Below are 26,344 nucleotides of genomic sequence, written 5' to 3'. Positions count from 1 at the left end.
TATAAAATGTCACTTCTGAGTCAGATGAAGGGGATTCCCCTTCCTCCAATCATGGAGGTGCTGCTCCAATTGGTGCCGGGGACTGGTGCAGAGAACTTGGCGATGGGCAGAAATTCACAATCATTGCTGGCTTCCCCTTAGGACAGTACTGATGAGCTGACTATCTGGGAAATAAGCAGCTGGTGTAGTACTGCACGCTGTATCGCTGGCGTTGGTGTCAGATGTTTCAATAGTCCTGAGGGATGCAACTCCTGAACCACCAGTGATACCAGTACTCAGAGGCAGAGTAAATTCCCTGCTGTTGCAAAGGCCTCTGGGGTAGTTGGCACTGAGATTGTATTTGTCTGCTGCGATGCCACTGATGTTGACACATTTAGCACTGGACTCGACAGTGTCTTCTCCAGCACATAGCCAATTGTGCTGAATTAGACACTGATTTGGAGGAGGCATGCTTAAATTTCAGTTACACTCTACTAGACTGCCTCTCACCCCTCTTTCCATGCATGTAGGATAGAGGTCTTCCCCTGGTCAGATTCTCTTTGGAAGACTTATACTACTTCCGAGGCACAGGTGAAAGAGTCCCAGGACTCCGACAGTTGTGGAGTTGCACTTCTAACTGAAGCTAAGCACTTGACAACAGGTTGGACCAGGATAGCTCCGAGGATGGTCTGAGCACCACCTCCATCAGCAGCAACTTCAGCCTAGCCTCCTTATTCTTTGTTGTCCTAGGCTTGAATTACTGGCAAATCTGGCACCAGTGTATTTGCTCCTCCCTCACACTTAAGACAACTACAATGTGGGTCGTTCACCAGCATAGGTTTTGAGCAGGAGGTTCATGGCTTAAAGCCCAGCAATCGGGGCATGCCTCAGTGCCAGCAGCAGAATATACACGCACATACATAATACATACACACACTCACATACACATTTTGGTTTTTTTAAAACAAAACAATTAACACTTACTAACTATAACAAGTACTAAACTACAACTATACCATATATACAGAGCAGAGACACAATTGTTCTGGCAATGAACAGGGGTTCCTCCAATGACCATCATGAGGGAGGCTGAGGGCAGCTCTGCCCTTCACACCTATACGCAGTGGCACACAATAGCAGACGGTGCTTGAGCTGCCCAACAAGTATCACCAAGGGAAAAAGTTTTCTGACAGTTGTTTGTGGGCACCCAGACACCAAGAACAAAATGCCCAAGTGCAATTACTTTAGGAATTATAGAAATGTTGGGCTGGAGTCCTTCCCCCTGCATTAAGGCATGAGCAAGTATATCTAGACCAGGGTCAGCAACCTTTCCGAAGATACTTGCCCAACAAGTATCACCAAAGGAAAAAGTTTTCTGACAGTTGTTTGTGGGCACACAGACACCAAGAACAAAATGCACAAGTGCGATTACTTTAGGAATTATAGAAATGTTGGGCTGGAGTCCTTCCCCTTGCATTAAGGCATTAGCAAATATATCTAGACCAGTGGTCAGCAACCTTTCCGAAGTGGTGTGCCGAGTATTCATTTATTCACTCTAATTTAAGGTTTCGCATGCCAGTAATACATTTTAATGTTTTTAGAAGGGCTCTTTCTATAAGTCTATAATATATAACTAAACTATTGTTGTATGTAAAGTAAATAAGGTTTTTAAAATGTTTAAGAAGCTTCATTTAAAATTAAAATAAAATGCAGAGCCCCCCAGACCCGTGGCCAGGACCCGGGCAGTGTGAGTGGCACTGAAAATCAGCTCATGTGCCGCCTTCGGCACACATGCCATAGGTTGCCTACCCCTGATCTAGACCATCCCTGACAGTCTAATCTATTCTTAAAAACCTACAATAATGGGGAATCCAAAAAACTTCTCTTACTAGTCTATTCCAGTACTTAACTATCCTTATAGTTAGAAACTTTTTCCTAATAAATAACCCAAATCTCCCTTGCTGCAGATTAAGCTGATTACCGTACTTCTTTTCCTACCTTCAGTAGGCATAAAGAACAATGGATCACATCCTCTTTATAACATCCCTTAACACATTTGAAAATGCCCCCTCAGTCTTCTTTTCTCAAGACTAAACATGCCTAGTTTCTTAATCTTTCCTCATAGGTCAGATCTTCTAAACCTTTTATCATTTTTTGTTAAACTCCCCTGGACTCTCTCCAATTTGTCCACATCTTTCCTAAAGTGTGGTACCCAGATCTGGAGACAGACTCCAGCTGAGGCACCACCACAGAGCAGAACAATCACCTCCTGTCTTATACAACATTCCTGTTACTACTCCTCAGAATTAAGTGAGCCTTTTTTGCAACTGCATGATGTTATTGGCTCATATTCAATTTCTGATCCTCTATAACTCCCAGATCCTTTTCTGCAGAACTGCCGCCTAGCCCGTTATTCCACATTTAGTGTTTCATTTTTCCTTCTTAAGCATAGTGCTTTCCACTGGTCTTTAGTGAATTTCACCTTATTGTTTTCAGACTACTCTTCTAAGTTATCAAGGTCCTTTTGAATCCTAATCTTGTCATAGAATCATAGACTTTAAGGTCAAAAGGGACCACTATGATTGTCTAGTCCAGGGGTCGGCAACCTTTCAGAAGCGATGTGTCGAGTCTTCGTTTATTCACTCTAATTTAAGGTTTCACGTGCCATTAATATATTTTAACGTTTTTAGAAGGTCTCTTTCTATAAGTCTATAATATATAACTAAACTACTGCTGTATGTAAAGTAAAGAAGGTTTTTAAAATGTTTAAGAAGCTTCATTTAAAATTAAATTAAAATGAAGAGCTCCCCAGACCGGTGGCCAGGACCCAGGCAGTGTGAGTGCTACTGAAAATCAGCTTGCATGCCGCCTTTGGCACGCATGCCATAGGTTGCCTACCCCTGGTCTAGTCTGACCTCCTGCACAACACAGGCCACAGAATCTCACCCACCCACTCCTGTAATAAACCCTAACCTATGTCTGAGCTACTGAAGTCCTCAAATAATGGTTTAAAGACTTCAAGGTGCAGAGAATCCTCCAGCAAGTGACCCATGCCCCATGCCACAAAGGAAGGCAAAAAACCCCCAGGGCTTCTGCCCTGGAGGAAAATTCCTTCTTGACCTCAAATATGGTGATTAGCTAAACCCTGAGCATGTGGGCAAGACTCACCAGCCAGACACCCAGGAAAGAATTCTCTGTAGTAACTCAGATCCCACCTCATCTAACATTGTATCATAGGCCATGGACATATTTACCCCTAATAGTCAAAGATCAATTAATTGCCAAGATTAGACTATCCCATACCATCCACTCCATAAACTTATCAAGCTTAGTTTTGAAGCCAGACATGTCTTTTTCCCCCACTGCTCCCCTTGGAAGGCTGTTCCAGAAAGCATTTGAAACCCTTCCCAACTTGGTGTCATCTGTAAATTTTACAAGTACTCTCTCCAATCCATTATCCAAACCACTAATGAAAATGTAGAAGAGTACCAGATCCAGGACAGATTTGTGCAGGACTGAACTAGCTATGTCCTCCCAGTTTGACAGCAAACCATTGATAACTTCGCTTTGAATACAATTTTTCAACCAGTTATTGATTATTGGAAGATAAGACTAACATTCCTGGAGTGCTATAAGAGGGACTTAAGGATCTGATGAAAATCCCTGGGTGGGTTGATGACCTAGGGATAAAAATACCCACATCCTGGCTACACTACAGCTTCCACAGTTGCTACCATCAGTAGATCTGCTCTAGCAGTGAATTACACATCTGAATTTTGCCAGGGAAAAGAGCACTAAAGGTACCAATATTTCTCTTTTTTGATTTGAGGTTCACCATATTGTAAAAATATTGTAGGATTAAAAAAAAAAAAAGGTACTCTGCTGCCCCATTTAAATGATCAAATTTATTATGCAAGTCAGTTCCTGGTAGGAAAGAAGTTGGCTAAAATCTCCAAAGTAAGTTTTTCTAACCATTTTTTAAATCAATGGACGAGGAGCGTTTGATATGAGGTACAATAGGGAACAACGGCATGGTTTTGGCAACAATTTATTATGGATGGATTAATTGCTGTATAATTCTTGGCATTACATGGTGTTAGAAAATCTGGATGGGAGGGAAAACAGCATCTCCCAGGCTAATGCACAAGTTGAATTAGACAGATATTAATAATGTACCTAGACAGTATCATGAGCAGAATCTTTTTGGATATTTGTTTTTAAACATGGAAATTTGACAGATGAACATGAAGGATGATTATGGTATATAGGAATTGCTATATCAGATCAGACCAGGGCTCTATTTATTACACTATCTTGTTTCCTTAACTGGCCGGTACCAGAGGCTTCACTGGAAGCTACAAAAAAACCCCATAGTGGACAACTATGGAAAACCTACCCATAGGTGAAGTTTCTCCCTAACCCACACCAGTTAGTAGTCTGAAGCATGTGAATAAATATCTAAATAATAAATAAATAAAAATCTAAATTTTTAATCCTTCCTAATTTCATGGTGGATGTTCCCATTACCAGAATAAATGTCTAATCGTTTTTTGAATCCTACTACACTCATGGCCTCAATATCTTGTGTCTATGACTTTCAACGGTAAATAGCTGGATAAACACTTTTCTTCTCCTTGACAATGTACCTATAAAGCTTTTAAACAACAACAACAAAAACAGTTATTAACCTTTCTGCAACTGTTGTTCTTTGAGATGTGTTGCTCATGTCCATTCTATGTTAGGTGGGCACACGCCACGTGTACCATCACCAGAAATTTATCCCTCAGTGGTATCCATCAGGCTGGCTTTAGTGCCCTGTGGTGCTGCACGCTTATAGGCTGGTATAAGGTGCACCGCTGGCCCTGTATCCTCAGCTCCTTCTTGCCGGCTAACTCCGACTGAGGGGCAGGAGAGTGAGTTGTGGAATAGACATAAGCAACACATCTTGAACAACAACAGTTACGGAAAGGTTAGTAACCCATCTTTTCTTTCTCGAGTGCTTGCTCATGTCCATTTTACACAAGGTGATTCACAAGCAGTACCCAAGGAAGTGGGCTTGGAGTTCATGGTAATGCGGATTGCAACACTGCTCCGCCAAACCTGGCATCATCTCAAGACTGCTGTGTGATGATATACTGGGAGAAGGCATCATTAACAGTCTGAGTTTAATCTCCCTGTCCTTTGTCCCAGACTTGAGGGCCAGCCAGAAGTTGCACTTCTGAGGGACATGGGACTCCTCCAAGCAATGGACAAACTTAGAGTGGCTGTAACTCACAAGTATAGCCTCTCAACTGGAGAGGTAATATTTGAAACCTGGCAAGCCAGGCAACCCTGCCAGAGAGACAAGGCTCTGAAAAGTGAAAAGAGAGGAGGAAAACAATGCTTACTCACTACTTAATGCTAACTAATTTTAACTTATACTAACTAATCCTAACAAACAACTATAGCGTAAACTAGAATACGAAATAGCTGAGACACTCTCCAAGTGGACATGGTAAAGCTCCATCTCAGACAAATGCAGTAGAGAAGGAACTAAGGCTGGTTCGCCTGCGCATTGCTATATAGCCCAGTGTCCAGGACAAGAAGGCACAGGGTGCATGCACACGCCAAACAGACACTGCTAATGGAAAAATCTCCAATCAAGGGTTCAAGAGGTGCATGCACACCTGAACTGGCGCACTCATAGGGAAACTGCTCGAAGAATATCACATTCTTAATTCATTTTGATGAATCTATTTCTTTCAACATGGTTTAACTCAGAGCTCAAAACAACAAAACCAACACTTCATTTACATCCTCAATTGATCTGTTATTCAGTAACAAGTGTCACAGCATACCATCTAGGCCATGAACACAGACTACAAGGTGTATTCCATCTTCTGAACCCTCATCCTCTTCTGTGCTGAAATAAGGTGCTGATGAAGCCAGTCTGAGAACATCACTATACATAAATCCAGGGAGTTTAAGTTGCTTTAATTCCTCTTTAGCCTGGAGAAAACTGGAACAAAACAATGCTTACTATAATAATTCTGTTGTATACCTTATTAAAATCCAATAAATGTAAGGTCTGCAAGAACATAAGTTTCCACTGCTTTTTACTTAAATATTTCATTTATTTAGTTCATATAAAGCATAAAAAACATTTATTCCAGACTTAGGCACCCATGACAAATTATTAAAAAAGTGCAATCCAAGATAAATACAAACAGTGCCAAACTAACAAAAGAAGTCAGTCCCCAAAATCCAACTTTTCCACCTCAGATCTCATGAAATCCTATTCTCCCAAAATAAAGTCCCCACCCACAAACACAAGCTCTCCATCCTCCAAAGACCTTTGCAAATTGGTCGGCTTTCAGGTATATCATAAAGGTACACAAGATTCTGGAGTTATTCCAGTCAAGTGCAGTAAACAGCATTCATCTAAATAAATATTAGTGTGAATACAATTGGGTTTAATTCTTTCCTAAAGCCTGATCTGAAGCCCACTGGAAATCAAAGTAAGCAGAGACTCCAATTAACTTTACTGGAGTTTGGATTAGGCAGGCACTTAGGCCCGGATGCACAAAAGGAGTTAGGCATTGCAATGCATCACAGTGACATAGCTACCTCCTTTCGCAGAGGCAAGTGTTGTTAAGACAATGGGAGAGCACTTTCCTGTTGACTTAGAGTGTCTCCTCCACAAGCACTACAGTTCACCACTGTAAGTACTGTAATGTAGATGTAGCCTAAGTCTAAACTGCGGGGAGATAATTAGCTCTGCTAGCAATTCACAGCTAGAAAAAGACGGTTACTCACCTTTGTAACTGTTGTTCTTCGAGATGTGTTGCTAATATCCATTCCAGCTAGGTGTGTACGCGCCGCATGCACGCTCGTCAGAGATTTTTACCCTAGCAACACTCGGTGGGCCGGCAGGGCGTCCCCTGGAGTGGCACCGCTATGGTGCCGGATATATACCCTTGCCGGCCCCTCCGCTCCTCAGTTCCTTCTTGCCGGCTACTCCGACAGTGGGGAAGTAGGGCGAGTGTGGAATGGATATGAGCAACACATCTCGAAGAACAACAGTTACAAAAGGTGATTAACCGTCTTTTCTTCTTCGAGTGCTTGCTCATATCCATTCCAGTTAGGTGATTCCCAAGCCTTACCTAGGCAGTGGGGTCGGAGCGAGACGTTGCGGAATGTAAGATCACCGAGCCAAAGGTGGATCGTCTCTAGACTGCTCGACCAGTGCATAGTGGGATGCAAAAGTATGGACGGAAGACCAGGTAGCCGCGCAACGTATTTCCTCGATGGGAACGTGGGCCAGGAAAGCAGCAGACGAGGCTTGAGCCCGAGTAGAGTGGGCGGTGAGATGGCCAGTCAGAACACGGGCCAAGTCGTAGCATGTCCGGATACAGGACATCAATCAGGATGAGAGCCTCTGGGAAGAGATAGGCATGCCTTTCATGTGCTCCGCGACCGCTACAAATAGCTGAGGCGAGTGTCTGAAAGGTTTGGTCCTCTGAATGTAAAAGGCGGGTGCCCGGCGGACATCCAGGGTATGTAGCTGTTGTTCCCGGCGTGATGCGTGCGGCTTCGGGAAGAAGACTGGTAGAAAAATGTCTTGATTAATGTGGAAGGCTGAGACCACCTTGGGAAGGAAAGCAGGGTGCGGTCGCAGCTGTACCTTATCCTTGTGGAAGATCGTATACGGGGGGGGTCTACCATCAAAGCACGAAGCTCCGATACTCGTCTGGCCGAGGTGATAGCGACGAGGAAGGTCGTCTTCCAGGACGGGTACAGCAGCGAGCATGTGGCTAACTGCTCAAAGGGAGGCCCGTGAGCCTAGCTAATACAAGGTTGAGATCCCAGGTAGGGGAAAGGCGCTTAACCGGAGGGTAGAGTCGCTCCAAGCCCTTAAGGAAACTGGAAACTATAGGGTGAGAGAAGACTGAACTGCTCGATTCCCCAGGATAGAAGGTGGAAATTGCGGCCAGATGCACCCTTATCGAAGAGAGCGCCAGGCCCTGCTCCTTGAGGTACCATAAGTAGTCCAAGATAATGGGGACCGACACGTCTTCGGGAATAAGGTTACGCTGGGCGCACCAATGGGAGAAGCGCTTCCACTTGGCGAGATATGTCGCCCGCGTGGAAGGCTTTCTGCTTCCCAGGAGGACCTGTTGCACCGGAGTGGAACAGCGCAGTTCGGATTGGTTTAGCCAGACAGCAGCCATGCTGTCAGGTGGAGGGACTGCAGGTCTGGGTGGCGAAGTCTGCCAAACTCCTGTGTTATCAGGTCCGGGTAGAGTGGCAGAGGTATCGGGTCCACTAGAGATAGGTCGAGCAGCATGGAGTACCAGTGCTGCCTTGGCCACGCCAGAGCAATCAGGATTAGCCTGTCCCTGTCCCTGCAGAGCTTGAGCAGGACTCTGTGGACTAGGGGAAAGGATGGAAAGGCATAAAGTAGACGACCTTCCCAGGGAATTAGGAAAGCATCCGAGAGGGAGCCTGGGGAGCGATCCTGCAGGGAGCAGAACACCTGGCATTTCCTGTTCTCTCGGGAGGCAAAAAGGTCTATCTGGGGAAAGCCCCACTTCCGGAATATTGAAAGGAGGATGTCCGGACGGATGGACCACTCGTGGGTCAGGAAGGACTTGCTCAGGTGATCCGCGAGAGAGTTCCGGACTCCCGGGAGAAAGGAGGCTACCAGGTCTATTGAGTGGGCTATGCAGAAGTCCCACAGTCGCATCGCCTCTTGACAAAGGGGGGAAGATCGTGTCCCTCCCTGCTTGTTTATGTGATACATGGCCGTTGTGTTGTCTGTGAAAACTGCAACACAACGGCCCTGTACGTGATGCTGGAAGGTCTGGCACGCCAGTCGGACCGCTCTCAGTTCGCGGACATTGATGTGAAGCGCCAGCTCCTGAAACGACCAAAGACCCTGGGTGCGAAGGAGCCCTAAGTGAGCACCCCAGCCGAGAGAGGAAGCGTCTGTGTCAGAGACACCGAGGGCTGTGGCAAATGGAACGGACGACTGGCACACACCAGGGAGGGTGTCAGCCACCAGTCGAGGAAGCCCAGAACGCTTGGTGGAACCATGATTATCATGTCTATGGCATCCCTGCGTGGACGATAGACTGAGGCGAGCTAAGTCTGGAGAGGACGCATGAGCAGTCTCGCGTGCTTCGTGATGAAGGTGCATGCAGCCATGTGACCGAGGAGGCCGAGGCAGTGCGGACAGAGGTTGTTGGGAAGCTTTTTAGTCGCTATATAAGGGAGACTATAGTCTGAAACTGCTGTGGGGGCAAGCTGGCCATTGCAAGATTGGAGTCGAGCAACGGCTCCTATGAATTCTATCCTCTGCGCAGGTAGCAGAATAGATTTGTCCAGATTGATAATCAGGCCTAGACGGGTGAATAGGCCCTTGATGACGTTTACATGAGCGGTGACCTGAGCCTCAGAGGTCCCTTGAATAAGCCAGTCGTCAAGGTATGGGAAGATGTGTATTCGACGACGGTGGAGGGAGGCGGAGACTACCGCCATACACTTCGTGAATACCCAAGGGGCCAAAGAGAGGCCAAAGGGAAGGACCGCAAAAAGGTAATGTTGACGATTCACCACAAACTGTAGGTACCTTCTGTGCGAAGGGTAAATTGCGATGTGGAAATATGCGTCCCTCATGTCGAGAGCAGCGTACCAATCTCTGGGATCCAGGGAAGGGATGATGGTCCCCAGGGACACCATGCGGAACTTGAACTTTCTCATGAATTTGTTCAGTCCTCGCAGGTCCAGGATAGGCCGGAGGCCCCCTTTTGCCTTGGGAATTAGGAAATATCTGGAATAGAACCCCTTACCCCTTAATTCCTCCAGAACCTCCTCTATAGTTCCCATCGCAAGGAGCCTCAAAACCTCCTGCAGAAGGAGTTGCTCGCGAGAGGGGTCCCTGAAGAGGGACGAGGAGGGAGGGTGGGAAGGTGGGGTGAAACAAACTGAAGACGGTAGCCACACTCCACCGTGCAGAGGACCCAACGGTCCGAAGTTAGCTGGGACCAAGCAGGGAGGAATGCGGCAAGGTGGTTGGCGAACTGAAAAGGATCCTGGGAGGTCATTGGTACAGTGCTCTCGGGCGCACCCTCAAAAGTTTGGCTTCGGTCCCGCCAGTGGCTTGGTGGGACCGGAATTGTTACCCCTCTGAGGTCCAGACTGTCGTCTGCGAGAGGTACGACCTCGCCTTCTGGTGAAGTCTTGCCTTGGTCGAGGCGGGGGGTAGGGGCGCTGAGGTTGCGACCGGAAAGATCGTCTTTGAGTCTGCAGCGTATGCATTCCCAGCGAACGCATAATTACGCGATTGTCCTTCAGAATCTGTAGCCAAGGGCCCATCTTCTGGGAGAAGAGGCCCTAGCCATCAAAGGGTAGGTCCTGTATCGTGTACTGGAGTTCAGGTGGCAGGCCTGACACTTGCAGCCACGATATACGCCGCATGGCAATCCCAGAGGCGACAGTTCTAGCTGCCGAGTCGGCGGCATCCAGCGAGGTCTGGAAGGAGGTCCGCGCAACTTTTTCCCCTTCCTCTAGGAGAGCTGTGAATTCCTGGCAGGACGAGCTCTACAAACTTCCCTATTGCCTCCCAGATGTTATAGTTGTACCTACTCAGGAGGGCTTGCTGGTTCGCCACCCTGAGTTGGAGGCCTCCCGCAGAATAGATCTTTCTCCTCAACAAATCCATTCGTCTGGCCTCCCTTGATTTAGGAGCAGGGGCTTGCTGGCCATGGCGCTCCCGTTCATTGATGGACTGTACCACCAATGAACAACGAGGAGGATGTATATACAGGTATTCGTACCCCTTGGAGGGTACCATGTATTTACGTTCAACCCCTCTGGCTGCGGACAGTATGGATGCCGGGGATTGCCAGATGGTATCCGCTCTAGCCTGTATCGAGTGGATGAAGGGGCGGGCCACCCTGGTTGGAGTCTCCGCCGACAGTATACTGACAACTGGATCGTCCACCTCAGGAACTTCCTCTACGGGCAAGTTGACATTGAGGGCAACGCGGCGCAGAAGGTCCTGGTGTGACCTGAGGTCGACTGGGGGCGGTCCAGATGTAGATGTCCCCGCCATTGCTTCCTCCGGGGAAGAAGAGGATGAAACCCCGGCAACCTGCGGGTCTTGGATCGACTCCTGGTCTTGAGGGATGTCCTGAGGTGGCGGATCTTGTGGGTCTGGCACATGGGTTGGAGATTTCTCCGTACCCGCTGGGGGAGGTCTGCTCACTGTGGTCTCTGGTGCCCGATGTTCAGAAGGGCCGGAGCGCGATGGTACATGCGGATCACCTTGGGTTTGGTGGTAGGCCCAAGGTGTCCAAAAGGGCCACTGATGAGGTCCCTGGTGGTTATCCGAGTGTCTGCATGGGAGGAGATCGACGGATGACGAGACGGCCACAGGGGAGCGGAGACCGTTTGATGTGGGTCTCTGCATCCACTTGAACCGTCCCTACGTGGTGCCGGAGAACGGTACCGAGAGTTGTAATGGTGCCGGGAGTGGGACCGGGACCTGCGACCAGTGCGGTGCCGGGAGGTCGACTGGTGCCTGGAATCGCCGTGCCGAGATCGGCTGCGAGAAGTCCGGTGCCACGAGTGGTGTCGAGATCTGGAGCGGTGCCGGTAGTATCTGGATGGTGACCGGGACCTCGAGCGGTGCCGCAAGTACGACCGGTACCTCGATGGGGAACGGTACCGGGACTCCGAGCGGACGCAGGACCGGGATTTGTGGCAGGACCGGGAATGCGTGTGGGACCTAGATCGGGACCGGCGACATTCCGCGGTACCGGGCAAAGGTCTCATGAGGGCCGGCTTGCCTATGGACTGAGGAACCCGCATCGGCGGTGCCAGGGGTTGAGGCAGCTCAGGCTCCGTCAAGGCAATCAAGTCCTGTGCCGTGGAGAACGTCTCCGGAGTGGAGGGCATGATAAGCTCAACCACGGCATGTGCCGGGGAGCTGGTAAGCACCGGACTCGACGGCTCCTGCGAGGCCGGAATCAACCATGCGGAGGACGTCGGTGCCGCGGCAGTTGACGGTGCCGGGCGGTCCGACTTGGCTAAGCGCTCAGACTGCGGTGTAGATATAGCAGCCGCAGGAGGCTTATGCTTCTTGCTCCGTGGTGAGAGTGAACGGTGCCAGGTAGAAGGTTGGGCCGGTGATGGCTGATGTCGAGGAGTTTTCGCTGTTGGTGTGTGCTCCGGTGCCGAGGAGGCACTTGTTCCCGGTGCCGCTGACGGTGCCGAGGACTGGGGAGTCAACGCTGCCTCCATTAGCAGTTGTTTTAGGCGAATGTCCCACTCTTTTTTAGTCCGGCGCTTGAACGCCTTACAGATGTGGCACTTGTCCGTCAGATGGGATTCACCCAAGCACTTAAGACAGGAGTCATGAGGGTCTCCTGTGGGCATCGGCCTATGACAGGCCGAGCATGGTTTGAAGCCCGGTGAACCGGGCATGGGCCCTGGTACCGGGGGAGGGAAACAGGGCTAACCCCCGATCCCTCTTAACTATCTACAATAACTACTACAGAACTAATAACTTAACACTAACTATACTGATAGAAATCGAACTATATACACAAATACAATAGAAACGAGCGAATTGCTAGGGAGGTGGAGATCAGCTAAGCTGCGCTCCACTGTTCCAATGACCGACACGGGCGGTAAGAAGGAACTGAGGAGCAGAGGGGCCGGCAGGAGTATATATCCGGCACCATAGCGGCACCACTCCAGGGGTCGCCCTGCCAGCCCACCGAGTGTTGCTAGGGTAAAAATCTCTGACGAGCGTGCACGCACCGCATGCACACATAACTGGAATGGATATGAGCAAGCACTCGAAGAAAAACTTTCTTTGCAGTTAGGCATCTTTGTTGTTTTAGCAAGAACAGTGTGGGGTCATGGGAAGAGACTCTCCCTCAACATTTAACCCAGCGGTTAGGGTACTCATCAGGGACATGGGAGATATCTGGTTCAATTCTGCCTTCCACCTGACGGGTAAAAGGAATTTGAATAAAATCTGCCACCTTTCAGGTGAGTGCTCAACCATTGGGCTGTGGGATATTCTGATGTAAAGGTACGTCTACACTACAGGATTATTCTGATTTTACAGAAACCGGTTTCTGGAAACAGATTGTATAAAGTCGAGTGCACGTGGCCACACTAAGCACATTAATTCGGCGGTGTGCATCCATGTACCGAGGCTAGTGTCGATTTCCGGAGCGTTGCACTGTGGATAGCTACCCCATACTTCCCACAGTCTCCCCTGCCCATTGGAATTCTGGGTTGAGATCACAATGCATGATGGGGCAAAAACAGTGTCGCGGGTGATACTGGGTAAATGTTGTCTGTCAATCCTCCCTCCGTGAAAGCAACGGCAGACAATCATTTTGCACCCTTTTCCCTGGACTGCCCTGGCAGACGCCATAGCACGGCAACCATGGAGCCCGTTTAGCTTTTTTCACTGTCACCGTATGTCTGCTGGATGCTGCTGACAGACATGGTACTGCAGTGCTACACAGCAGCATCCCCTGGCCTTTGCAAGTTAGGAGAGACGGTTACCAGCCCTACTATACCGCCTGCTGCCTTGCAACTTGATAATGACCGTTACCAGTCATACAGCACCGTCTGCTGCTGTCATGAGTGCTCCTGACTGGCCTTGGTGAGGTCGGCTGGGGGTGCATGGACAAAAATGGGAATGACTTCCCAGGTTATTCCCTTCTTTAAGTTTTGTCTAATAGAGAGTCAGTCCTGCCTAGAATATCAGGCAAGCCTACTAAAGAACCAGAGAGGCAAACAGCCACTCCGAGTGAGAGCCCCAGACATGCCACAGAAATGATGAGCTGCATGCCATTTTAGGGGGTGCCCCTGCAACAACAAAACCCGTTGCTTCCCTTGTCCCCCACCCCTCCTGGGCTACCGTGGCAGTTATCCCCCCATTTGTGTAATGAAGTTATCAAGAATGCATGAATAAGAAACAACACTGACTTATTGCCTCTGCAAGCAGAGATAAAAGATGTGTGTGGAGGGGTTGCGGGAAGCAGCCTCCAGCTGCTATGATATTCCAGGCAGGACTGAATCTCCATCGGGATGATGACCGATATCAGTCATATTGTACCATCTGCCATCAGGAAGGGAAGGGAATGCTGTTGTGTAGCGCTGCAGCACCGCGTCTGCCAGCAGCATCCAGTAGATATATGGTGACATTGAAAAAAGGTGAGAAACCATTTTCCCCCCTTTTTTTTCGCGGAGGGGGGGCTGACGACATATACCCTGAACCACCCGCGACAATGTTTTTGACCCTTCAGGCTTTGGGAGCTCAGCCAAGAATGCAAATTGTTTTCGGAGACTGCAGGAACTGGGGGATAGCTAGAGTCCTCTGTCCCCCCTCCCTCCCTCCGTGAGTGTCCATTTGATTCTTTGGCTTTCCATTACGCTAGTCTCAGCTAAGTTTCAGGCAGCACTGTGTTGAGTCCCTATTGTGGCCTCTGTCTATCATAGCCTTGGAGATTTTTTCAAATGCTTTGCCATTTCGTCTTTTGGAATGGAGTTCTGATAGAACAGATTCATCTCCCTATACAGAGATCAGATTCAATATCTCCCGTACGGTCCATGCTGGAGCTCTTTTTTGATTCTGGGACTGCACGGTCACCTGTGCTGATCGGCGCTCCACGCTGGGCAAACAGGAAATGAAATTCAAAAGTTTGTGGGGCTTTTCTTGTCTTCCTGGCCAGTGCATCTGAGTTCAGACTGCTGTCCAGAGCAGTCACAATGGTGCACTGTGGGGTAGTGCCCGGAGGCCAATACCATCGAATTGCGGCCACACTAACCCTAATCCAAAATGACAATACCGATTTCAGCGCTACTCCCCTAGTCGGGGAGGAGTACAGATATTGATATTAAGAGCCCTTTATATTGATATAAAGAGCTTCGTTGTGTGGACAGGTGCAGGGTTAATGCAATTTAATTCTGCTAAATTCGATATAAACTCATAGTGTAGACCAGGCCTAAGGTTCACTTCATCTCTCTTGTTGAACCTGCTGCACTGTAGATAAATAGTGAATGACAGTCATTTGAGCAGAGAGATTGTTTCTTGGATGACTGCTCTAACCATCAGACTACAGAGTCATTCTCATGCTTGTGCACATGTGAGAGAGAGACAAGGTGGGTGAAGTAAAAGATGGTTACTCACTTTTGTAACTGTTGTTCTTCGAGATGTGTTGCTCATATCCATTCCAGTTAGGTGTGCGCGCCGCGCGTGCACGTTTGCCGGAAACTTTTTACCCTAGCAACTCCAGTGGGCCGGCAGGTCGCCCCCTAGAGTGGCGCCACTATGGCACTCGATATATACCCCTGCCAGCCCACCCGCTCCTCAGTTCCTTCTTGCCGGCTACTCCGACAGTGGGGAAGGAGGGCGGGTGTGGAATGGATATGAGCAACACATCTCGAAGAACAGTTACAAAGGTGAGTAACCGTCTTTTCTTCTTCGAGTGATTGCTCATATCCAATCCAGTTAGGTGAATCCCAAGCCTTACCTAGGCGGTGGGGTCGGAGTGAGAAGTCGCGGCATGGAGCACTGCAGAGCCAAAGGCCGCGTCATCTCTGGACTGCTGGACCAGGGCGTAATGGGAAGTGAATGTGTGGACCGATGACCAGGTCGCCGCCCTACAAATGTCTTGGATCGGCACGCGGGTAAGGAAAGCCAGCCATGACGCCTGTGCCCTGGTAAAGTGTGCAATCACACGGCCCGCAGGAATGTGGGCCAAGTCATAACAGGTCCTGATACAGGAGGTTACCCAGGAAGATATCCTCTGCGAGGAAATCGGTAGTCCCTTGACCCGGTCCGCTATCGCCACAAAGAGCTGGGGGGACTTGCGGAACGGTTTGGTCCTGTCCACATAAAACGCTAGTGCCCGACGGACATCTTGCGAGTGGAGTTGTTGCTCCCTGCGGGACGAATGGGGCTTTGGGAAAAAGATGGGGAGGAAGATCTCCAGGTTAATGTGAAAAGCTGAGACCACCTTGGGTAGAAAGTCAGGGTGTGGCCTCAGCTGCATCTTGTCTTTATGGAAGACTGTATACGGGGGATCTACCGTGAGGGCCCGGAGTTCCGAAACCCATCTAGCTGAGGTGATGGCCACTAGGAAGGCGGTCTTCCAGGAGAGGTAGAGCAGGGAGCAAGTCGCTAACGGCTCAAATGGAAGGCCCATGAGCCAAGTTAGAACCAGGTTGAGATCCCATGAAGGGGCAGAAGGGCGGATCTGTGGATAGAGACGTTCCAGCCCCTTCAGGAGTCTCGCCACCACAGGGTGGGAGAAGACAGAACGGCCGTCCCCTCTGGGATGAAACATGGAGATAGCTGCTAGGTGAACGCGAAGGGACGATATCGCCAGACCCTGGGCCTTGAGGGACCAGATGTAGTCCAGAATAGTGGCGATGGGAACCTCCATAGGGAGAAAACCCTTCTCTGAACACCAACAGGAGAAACGCTTCCACTTAGCTGAGTAAGTAGCCCTGGTAGCTACCTACTGCCCAGGAGAACCTCCTGAAACGGGGGTAGAGCAGCGTAACTCGGAGCCGGTCAACCACGCAGGAGCCATACCGTAAGGTGCAGATACCGAAGGTCCGGGTGACAGAGCCTGCCGTGGTCCTGGGTGATCAGGTCCAAATGAAGGGGCAGGGCAACTGGATTGGCTATTGAGAGGTCCAGCAACATGGGGGACCAATGTTGCCTGGCCCACGCTGGAGCTATCAGAATCACGCGAGCTCTGTCCCTGCTCACCTTGAGGAGGACCTTGTGTACCAGCGGAAAGGGAGGGAACAAGTAAAACAGATGGGTCACCCATGGGATAAGGAAGGCATCCGCTACTGACCCGGGCTCCCGACCCTGAAAGGAGCAGAATGTCTGGCATTTCCTGTTCTCCCTGGATGCAAAGAGGTCCATCCGGGGATGACCCCACCTCTGGAAAAGTGAGAGGGCAACGTCCGGGCGGAGGGACCACTCGTGTGAGCAGAAGGATCTGCTCAGTCGATCCGCTAGAGTGTTTCGTACTCCCGGGAGATAGGAGGCCGAAAGGTGAATGGCATGGGCTATACAAAATTCCCAGAGCCGCATCGCCTCGTGACATAGGGGAGAGGACCTGGTGCCGCCCTGCTTGTTGATATAGAACATGGTCGTTGTGTTGTCGGTGAACACCACGACACAACGACCTTGAAGGTGATGGACGAACGCTTGACAAGCAAGACGGACCGCTCTCAACTCCCGAATGTTGATGTGGAGGTCCAGCTCCCGAGGGGACCACAGGCCCTGAGTCCTCAGAGCGCCGCTGTGCGCCCCCCAGCCCAGATCTGAGGCGTCCATCATCAGGGATGCCGAGGGTTGGGGCGGATGGAACGGGAGCCCTGCACAGACTACGGACTGGTCCAGCCACCACCAGAGGGAGTCCAGTACCCCTTGGGGGATGGTGACAACTGTGTCCAACGAATGTCTGGCCGGCTGGTACTGTGCGATGAGCCAAGATTGAAGAGGCCTCATGCGGAGTCGAGCATACGCTGTCACGAACGTAGAGGCCGCCATATGGCCCAGGAGGGCCAGACATGTTCTTACAGAAGTCAGCGGGGCCGCCTGCAAGCGCAGAATGATGGCCGATAGCGACTGGAACCTGGGCAAGGGTAGCAAGGCCCTGGCCAGGGTAGAGTCCAGAACGGCCCCGATGAACTCTATCCTCTGCGTGGGGAGCAGAGTAGACTTGTCCACGTTGACCATGAGGCCTAGGGCAACAAAGAGGCTGCTGATCCTGCAGACGTGGTCGCGGACCTGCAACTCCGACGTGCCCCGGACCAGCCAGTCGTCGAGGTAGGGGAACACGTGAATGCGGCTGCGCCGAAGATATGCGACGACGACTGCCATGCATTTTGTGAACACCCTCGGGGCCGTAGAGAGGCCAAACGGGAGGACCGCAAATTGATAATGTTGGCGGTCGACCACAAAGCGAAGGAAATGCCTGTGCTGTGGAAATATGGCGATATGGAAGTAAGCATCCTGCATGTCGAGGGCGGCGTACCAGTCTCCAGGATCCAGCGATGGGATGATGGTCCCAAGTGATACCATGCAGAACTTCAACTTCACCATATACTTGTTGAGTTCTCACAGGTAGAGGATAGGCCTGAGGCCCCCCTTGGGCTTGGGGATCAGAAAGTAGCGGGAATAAAACCCCTTGCCCTTCTCGCTCTCTGGAACCTGCTCTATGGCTCCCTTGTCGAGGAGCATCTGTACCTCCTGACGGAGGAATTGCTCATGAAAGGGGTCCCTGAAGAGGGGCGAGGGTGGGGGTTGGGGGGGGCGATGAAAACTGCAGGCGGTAACCGGCCTGTACAGTGCACAAGACCCAACGGTCCAATGTTCTTTGGGTCCACACCTGGAGGAAAAACGAAAGACGGTTGGAAAACTGCAGGGAAGGATCCGAAGGGGAAACTGGTACTGCTCCCTCGGGCGCACCTTCAAAATGAAGGCTTGGGTCCGGGTGGGACCTTGGAGGAGCCCTGGTTTTGCCCCGCTTGGCCACCTGACTGTCTGTGCCTACTGTTCCTGCCGCGGCGCCTATTAAGGTCCTGCCGCGGGCAGAACTGAGGATACAGCCGACGTTGCTGCTGCAGGTTCTGCTGCAGGAAGGGCCTGCGCTGCGTCGCAGGCGTATGCATCCCCAAAGACCGTATGATGACTCGATTGTCTTTAAGGTCCTTTAGTCTGGGGTCTGTCTTATCGGAAAACAGGCCCTGGCCTTCGAAGGGGAGGTCCTGGATGGTATGCTGGAGCTCTGGCGGAAGGCCAGAGACTTGGAGCCAGGAAATGCGGCGCATCGTTACCTCTGAGGCAAGGGTCCGAGCGGCCGAGTCCGCAGCATCTAAGGAGGCTTGCAGCGAGGTCCTTGTGACCTTTTTGCCCTCGTCAAGAATGGTGGTAAATTCCTGATGTGCATGCTGCGGTAACAGCTCTTTAAATTTGCCAGCCGCTACCCAGGAGTTAAAAGAGTAGCGGCTAAGGAGGACCTGCTGGTTTGAGACCCTGAGCTGTAGCGCCCCCGCTGAATAGACCTTACGGCCTAGGAGGTCCATCTGCCTCGCCTCCTTAGACTTGGGCACCGGGGCCTTTTGACCATGGTGCTCCCTATAGTTCACCGACTGGACCACAAGGGAGCATGGTGTCGGGTGAACGTGCAAGTACTCATAGCCCTTGGAGGGGGCCATGTACTTTCTTTCCACACCTCGAGCGGTTGGAGGGATGGAGGCCGGTGACTGCCAGATAGTGGTGGAGTTGGCCTGAATAGTCCTGATGAAGGGTAGGGCCACTCTGGTGGGAGCATCAGTGGAGAGGATGCTCACCACCGGGTCCTCGACCTCAGAGACCTCCTCTGCTTGTATGTCCAGGTTTTGCGCCACGCACCTGAGGAGGTCCTGATGTGCCCTAAGATTTAGAGGGGGAGGGCTGGAGAACGAGGTACCTGCCACCGCCTCATCAGGGGAAGACGACGAGGAGACCCCTGGCAGCACAGCGTCCATGGGGGTTCTGTCTGGGGCTGCACCTCCGGCTCTGGAGGGAGCTCTGGGTCCTGGTGGCTGGACCTGTCCTCGGCTTCCGGGGAGGGAGGGGGGCGAGACACCGTTGCCTCTGGTGGCCTGCGTTCCGACTGCGAGTGGCACCAAGAGCGTGAGCGTTCAAGTCTCCGGGGCGATCGGTGCCTGGACTCCGGAGACGGCGCTCTCAGCATTGGTTTGCCTCTGGAGGTCACCCGCACCGGGGTACCGGGGTTGAGGCTGGGATGGCTCAGTGAGCGCTATCAAGTCCCGTGCCGAGGCGAAGGTCCCCGGCGTAGATGGGACTAACAGCTCGACCCCCGATCTCAAGGGGGAGCTAGGAGGGGCCGGACTCGACGGACCTTCCAGGCCCGGAGTCGACAGCAGCCCTGCAGGCGGTGCCGCGGCCAAGGTAGGTGCCAGGCGCTCCACTCGAGCCTGCCGAGATGGTGTTGCAGACGTTGAGGGTCTTGGATCGAATCCCGGTGCCGGGGATGGACGGTGCCGGGGAGTCTTGCCAGTGCCAGCGCGGTCCGGTGCCGGAGTAGAGGTGGCCGGTTGCGCTGCCGGTACCGGAGTCAGTGCCGCTTCCATTAGGAGAGCGCGGCGTCTTTGATCTCTCTCCTTCTTTGTGCGGGGCTTAAAGGCCTTGCAGATACGAAACTTCTCGGTGATATGCGATTCCCCCAGGCACTTCAGGCACGCGTCGTGGGGATCGCTAGTTGGCATCGGCTTCTTGCATGCCGAGCACTGCTTGAAGCCCGGCGAACCAGGCATGAGCTCGGTGCCGGGCGCTGGGAAGGGCAACGGCCCAACCCGCGAATAAGTTCTGTAACTATATACAATAGACAACTAACTACTATACTACTTTAAACTGTTTTTGAAACTATTTACAACTACAACTACTAACAGTATACAAAGGAGAGCTAGGGACGTGGAGGACAGCAAGCCACACTCCACAGTTCCAGCAACCGACATGGCGGTAAGAAGGAACTGAGGAGCGGGTGGGCGGGCAGGGGTATATATTGAGTGCCATAGTGGTGCCACTCTAGGGAGCGACCTGCCGGCCCACTGGAGTTGCTAGGGTAAAAAGTTTCCGGCAAACATGCACGCACAGCGCGCACACCTAACTGGAATGGATATGAGCAATCACTCGAAGAAGAACACCTTTTATTGGATCAACCTCTGTTGGTGAGAGAGAAGCTTTCAAGCTTACACAGAGTTCTTCAGGTCTGGGAAACATATTCAGTGTCACAGCTAAATACAAGGTGAAAGCATACGTAGTTAACACATATTTCAAGGGACCATACAAGGTGAAGTGGCCAGTTACACCTCCCCAGTCGTGCATGGAGGAGTTTTAATGGATTATAGACTGTTGTAATAAACCATACATCCAGTGTCTGTATTCAGTCTATGATCTTTGAGAGAGAAAGGGCAAGAGTGAGAGCACACAAGCATGAGAATGACGCTATAGCCCGGATGTAAGAGCACTCATTAAAGATGTGGGAGACCCAAAATCAAACTGGGGTTTGAACTGGGGGCCTCCCAACCTCCTGGGAGAGTATCCTAATCACTTTGCTAAAAGTTATCAGAGTAATCCTCCCCTATGTTGTACTTTTTGCCTTAACACCCTCTAAGCACACCTATTGGATTGGGCATCCTTCCATGGTTTGTGAATAGCTCTGGGTCTTAGGCAAGAAATAGATATCCAGGCGCCTAGAGGGAGGCAGCAGGTCACCTACTCAGAAGCAGAAACGTAGATAGCTAGGAAACTTTTACTGTAAAAGTGTAGGTGCTGAGTTATTTAGGAATCCACAGGGTTAGGTGTCAGCTGAATGGGAATTGTGTGCATCTTAGTGGAGCCTAAAACTGGTACTTAGGTGCAGGGACCAGAGGGATAGGGAATAGTAAGAAGGCCTAACTCCTTTTGTGCATCCAGGCCTCAACCTCTAGGTCAGATGAGGATGAGAGACAATGCTCGGAATTGCCTACCAGCAGCCATTTGGAACAAACTGAAGAACTGGTACTGATGTGCTCCAAAAGGAACCATGTATCATCCTCGTTAGTAGAGAAAAAGATCATTATGTGAAGTCTCCCAAGTGAGAGAGTCAGGAAAATGGGATCCTAAAATCACTTCACCATAAAAAACAACCCTATTCTAAGTGCCCTTTTGCATACTTATTTATATTTGATTACTGTATACACAGTCCTTAGTATAGATCCAGACTTTATGAATTACTGTACATCTATAGCTCTAATAAATGTAAATGGAGAGTATTTTAATGCTCCCATTCTTTACCGGTAGGGGGTTGCACACATTGTAGCTTCTGTAGGCTGAGCCATTGCATCCATACTGCGCTTCTTACATCCCTCCATTCCTTCCCCCAGCCCCCACAAGCACCTTGTATGCCACCTTTCCATGCCCATCCATTTCAAGGACTCTCTGCTAGTCCCATCACCCCCCCCCTCATGCCAGGGGTTCTGTGTTTGTCCCCCATTCTGCCCCCGGTCTCTGTGTTCCTCCTCATCCCATCTCCAACTCCCAACACCACCACTACAGTGTCTGCTCCCCCTTCCCAGGGCTCCTCCTCCTTCCCTTACCATCTCTCCTCCCCAGTTCTTGCTTTCTTTTCCCCAATTCTACTCCCCAACCCTGGGTCTCTGCTTCCATGCCCACTCAACCCCCCTCTGGGACACTACTTCCCTCATCATCACCACTCCCTCGTCCCTAATTCCTTGAAAGTTCCTCCTTTGCCCCTCATCCACTCACCCATACTCTGGGTCTTTGTTTTTCCCCCTTTGCCTCCATTTCCGTCCATCCACCCCTCCCATTTCTCTCCACTCCTGATTCTACCACTGCAACCCAGACCCCAGACATTGCCAAATCCCCATTTTTCCTCCCACCATTACCTATCCTCTGGTCCCTCCTGCTTCCCCCACTGGATCCCCACTTCTCCCTCACCTCCTATCCCCATTTTCCCCCTACAAGCCCTCCCTGTAAAGCTCTCTTATTTCTGTTACAGTCCGGGCTATGCACAATGTCCCCACATGGCAAGTTAAGCTGTTGCCTCTGATATATGTAGGCAGTAAGGGGTCAGGAACAGAGAATTTCCTTTGCCTGCAGCACCAGAGCAGTGTGGGGGCCCTTATTTCCCCCTGAATCAGCCTTCTCTGATTTTCCAATCTGTTGCAAAAATTAATTTGTGCCCATGGATGCCCGGAACATTCCCTATAATTTTGGAATTGATGGGATGTAGTGTTTCAAAGTTACTGCGTTACAGACAAACAGATGACAGAAAATTGTCACTGAGTTGAGCCCTACACCTCACTTTGGTTGGTCAGTTGTGCTGGGCAGCTAGTCTTGTTGTCTTAAACAATTTTATAACTCAGGATGTCCCTTTTCCTTTACCTACTATGTTAAGTTTTCATTTTATAAAACACCATTTTTCTTTTCTCTGAGATCTTGAAATATTTCTATTCTGTAATTTCTCATTTTAAAAAATGTTTTAATGTAAATTTATTCAATATATAAAACTCAAAGTTTTAATTTTGCTTTAAACTTGCCAAACAACATGAGATGAGTAGATGTGATAACTGTAATTCTGTGTTAACATATACTTTCTAATAAGCCTCTAAAACCTGAAAAGTTAGTTGTGTGTGCAGGAGAAAATAAATCCATAATTCAGCTACCTGGAAATATCTTGATCAAAGACCATGTTTCTTTTCCCTCTGAATACCATATTTTAAGTTTTTCAAAATTTAAAGAGACTTTGTTTAAAAAAAATCACTTACGCTAGCATTTGAGGTTTAGGGGAGCTTTCATACCAGGAAACAAGTGAAGCTGAGCTGCAGGATGTGCTGCCTGGCTGTTTTGTTATTGCATCAGAATTGCTTTTTGAAGAACATATAACACTGCAAGGAGAGTCTCTCAGCACAGAGGGAAAAGACAAACAACCAGGAGTACAGATAGGAGCCATATTCATTCCATCCCGTAGATGTTCGCTGTCAATCCTTTCAGATCTCAAAGCTTTTTCTTCCATTAGACCAAAGTCAGCATTTGTATCTCCATCTAAAATATTACTATCATCTGTTTCCTCATAATACCCATTTTCAACCATTTCTTGATCCTGCTCCTCCTCCTCCTCCTGTTGTGAAGAGCCAACAGTTTGTTTTTCAGACGTTTCCTTTTGAGGACTATCAGGATTGCTGTTGTCAGTAGGGCAAATATCAGAAATATCTGTACTGCTTCTAGAGCCAAAGTAGTTTTCTATAAGACCTTGTTTTACAATATCGATACTGCTGGTTGATAAGAGATGACTTGCATCTGGGTGAGTCTCACTTTCAACTGTTGGCAGTTCCTCAATTGTTTGCCTTAATTCTAAAGGTTTGTTATATTGTCCCTCATTTGTTTTCTCTACATTACACTTAGCATTACTAGATACTGAACCTGAAACAACACGTGGTTCTCCCAGATAAATAACTTCTGAATGCAATTCAGTTTCTCCTTCTGTAGTGTTCTGTTGCCTATCAAGGTTTTGAGAGTCCTTAAAAACTGTGTCAAAGTTTGCACATGAGCTGTAACTTTTGATCTCAGTAGATATATTTTCATCTGAAGCAACTAACTGTAAAGAATCTTTTAAGTTTGAAAGCGAGGAATGTAGAGAGACAGTTTCATTGTCTGAATAGCCTGAAAATACAACAGACTGTTGCTGTAAAATAATATTTGATTTTTTACTGTCATCACATTTTGGCAAATCAATTGTTCCCAGATCTAATATAGTTTTGCTGTCACTTAGTTGACATTCAGGCACAAGAGATATCTTTGAATTTTCATCAGGTGAAAGCTCATCATCATCTGACGGTAGAGAGTTTATGGATGTCAGGGATGATTGTATTTCACTCAGTGCACTAGTACTCTCAGTACAATAACTTTCTATTGCATTTTTTATGTAATCTGGTTTTAGTAAAAGCTGAGGAAATAGTCTTTCACTGTTGTAAGCACTTTGCCCTTGAATGGTTTCAAAAAACACATCAGGGTTGGAGTGTGTTGCAAAAGAGCTTGGTTCACTTTCTACACCTGAATCTGAAAACCTAGATGAGGCATAAGTGGCACTAACGTCTGGTAACTTAATCGTGTCTCCACTTATGGCAACATTAGTCTCTTTTGTAGAAAGAGCAGAATGATTGCTTTTTACTCTTGTCAATGCATCTCCAATATGTTGGAAGTTCGTTTCTTGCACATCACCCTTTTCAAGCACCAGTACCTGTTCCCCCGAGTTAGCTTTACTTCCAGATTCTGCAGTCTGAAATCTGGGCACCTGTAAATTGTCTCCATCCTGCAGAAATTCTGTCCATGATCCAATACGAACATTCACTTTCTCCCCTTCGTAAGGATTTTTGTTATTTGGTTTGACCTCAATTGTCCTCACTCCTGATGAGGTGGGCTGACATCCAGGACAATCTTCAACTGTGCTTGTAGGTGTCAAGATGCTATCCACCTGTGTAACTCCAGTACCTGCCTGGGAGATATTAAGTCTGCCAAAAATGGTGGAATTTGCACAATGAGAGATCACCGGGCTACACTGGCTTTGCTGAACATGGTCAATTTGGGCAGATTTTTGTTCAGTTCTAGATGACACATATCTAAGTTCTTTTTGACTTATTTGCTTCATGCAGGTCCTTGTGTCACAAGCAAAGCCACCTATTGCAGGATCCAGTCCTTTCTGATGAGATGAAGGCCTGCCTTCATAGCATTTGGAGATGTCCTCAGGTGCTGTGTTTTTCAAACATTTGTAGCCTACCAAGATCACGGAGTCCTTAGAGTTTTGTTTACTATTTTTTTTGTGTTTTCAGTTTTCATTGTTTTCATTAGTTTAGTAACCTTAACTTTGGATTTATTTACATCTTCATTTTTCCCTTTCAAAGACTTTGTTAGCTGCTTTTCACTTTCTGAATGCCAAATGTTGGAGGCACCTGCAGGTCTGATTTTCAACTCTGGGCTAGAAAAACCAGCTACAAAACCTTCTTCGGCCTCAAATTTATCCAGCTTATTGGACTCTGACTTCTGAAGATTTTCAACTGCCAACCAGGGTACATCCAAATCTTTTACACAAAAAAAAAAAGTGAGAAAAGAAAAGTACAGTTTATAACAAGATTATGCAAATTACTAAAGCTATACAACTTTCCTTACAAAATTTAAAAAACTTTACAGCTATTCAAAATATAAACTAGATAAACTTTTCAAGGGAACATTTCTCCATAGCTAGAAAATATACAGAAAAATATACCTACTTTTTCTGTAACTTTACTTACAGCATATTCTAACTGACATATGTTCAAAGGAAAAACATACAAGCTTGTATTTACCTTCAGTAACGGAATCTAAATACCGATCTTCAAAGATTATAGGTAATGAGTTCAGGTCTCCATCTATTCACTGCATTCAATAGGAAGAGGTGGAAGAGAACTGCAGAAGGAGGTGTTTTTGATAGCTGTACACATCTGTAGATGACTCTGAGCACTGAAAAAATATTACCTTGTATTAAGAGAATTATAAGAGAGGACGGTAATCCTACACAGTAAATTGTTACTGTTAATACTTAAACAGAATACACTAAATCTAAACTCATATTAAATTTGTTACACAAGTACTACAAGGCATTTTTGTAATCTGAAGCATATTAATGTGACAAAGTTCCTCCTCTACCTTGGTGGTCCTGCCGCTTATTGGCAGATTTGCTCACCTCAGTGATCTCCCCCACAGTCTGGATCAACTCCTCCTGTG

General features: G+C 48.8%; 1 protein-coding gene across 1 annotated transcript in view; it reads right to left on the bottom strand.

The window, feature by feature from the left end:
* The window catches only part of FAM135A (family with sequence similarity 135 member A), a 166,978-nt gene that overhangs the window by 42,031 nt on the left and 98,603 nt on the right, over nt 1-26,344 (bottom strand). The window contains 5 exon segments of the mRNA XM_030555687.1: nt 5,817-5,977; nt 23,353-25,393; nt 25,396-25,662; nt 25,927-25,992; nt 25,995-26,080. Coding sequence (XP_030411547.1) covers nt 5,817-5,977; nt 23,353-25,393; nt 25,396-25,662; nt 25,927-25,992; nt 25,995-26,080 — 2,621 coding nt within the window.

Source organism: Gopherus evgoodei, chromosome 3, assembly GCF_007399415.2.
Source record: "Gopherus evgoodei ecotype Sinaloan lineage chromosome 3, rGopEvg1_v1.p, whole genome shotgun sequence".
Classification (NCBI taxonomy): domain Eukaryota; kingdom Metazoa; phylum Chordata; order Testudines; family Testudinidae; genus Gopherus; species Gopherus evgoodei.
Note: the sequence above shows the minus strand (reverse complement) of the source record. Positions and strands in the feature narration are given on the sequence as shown.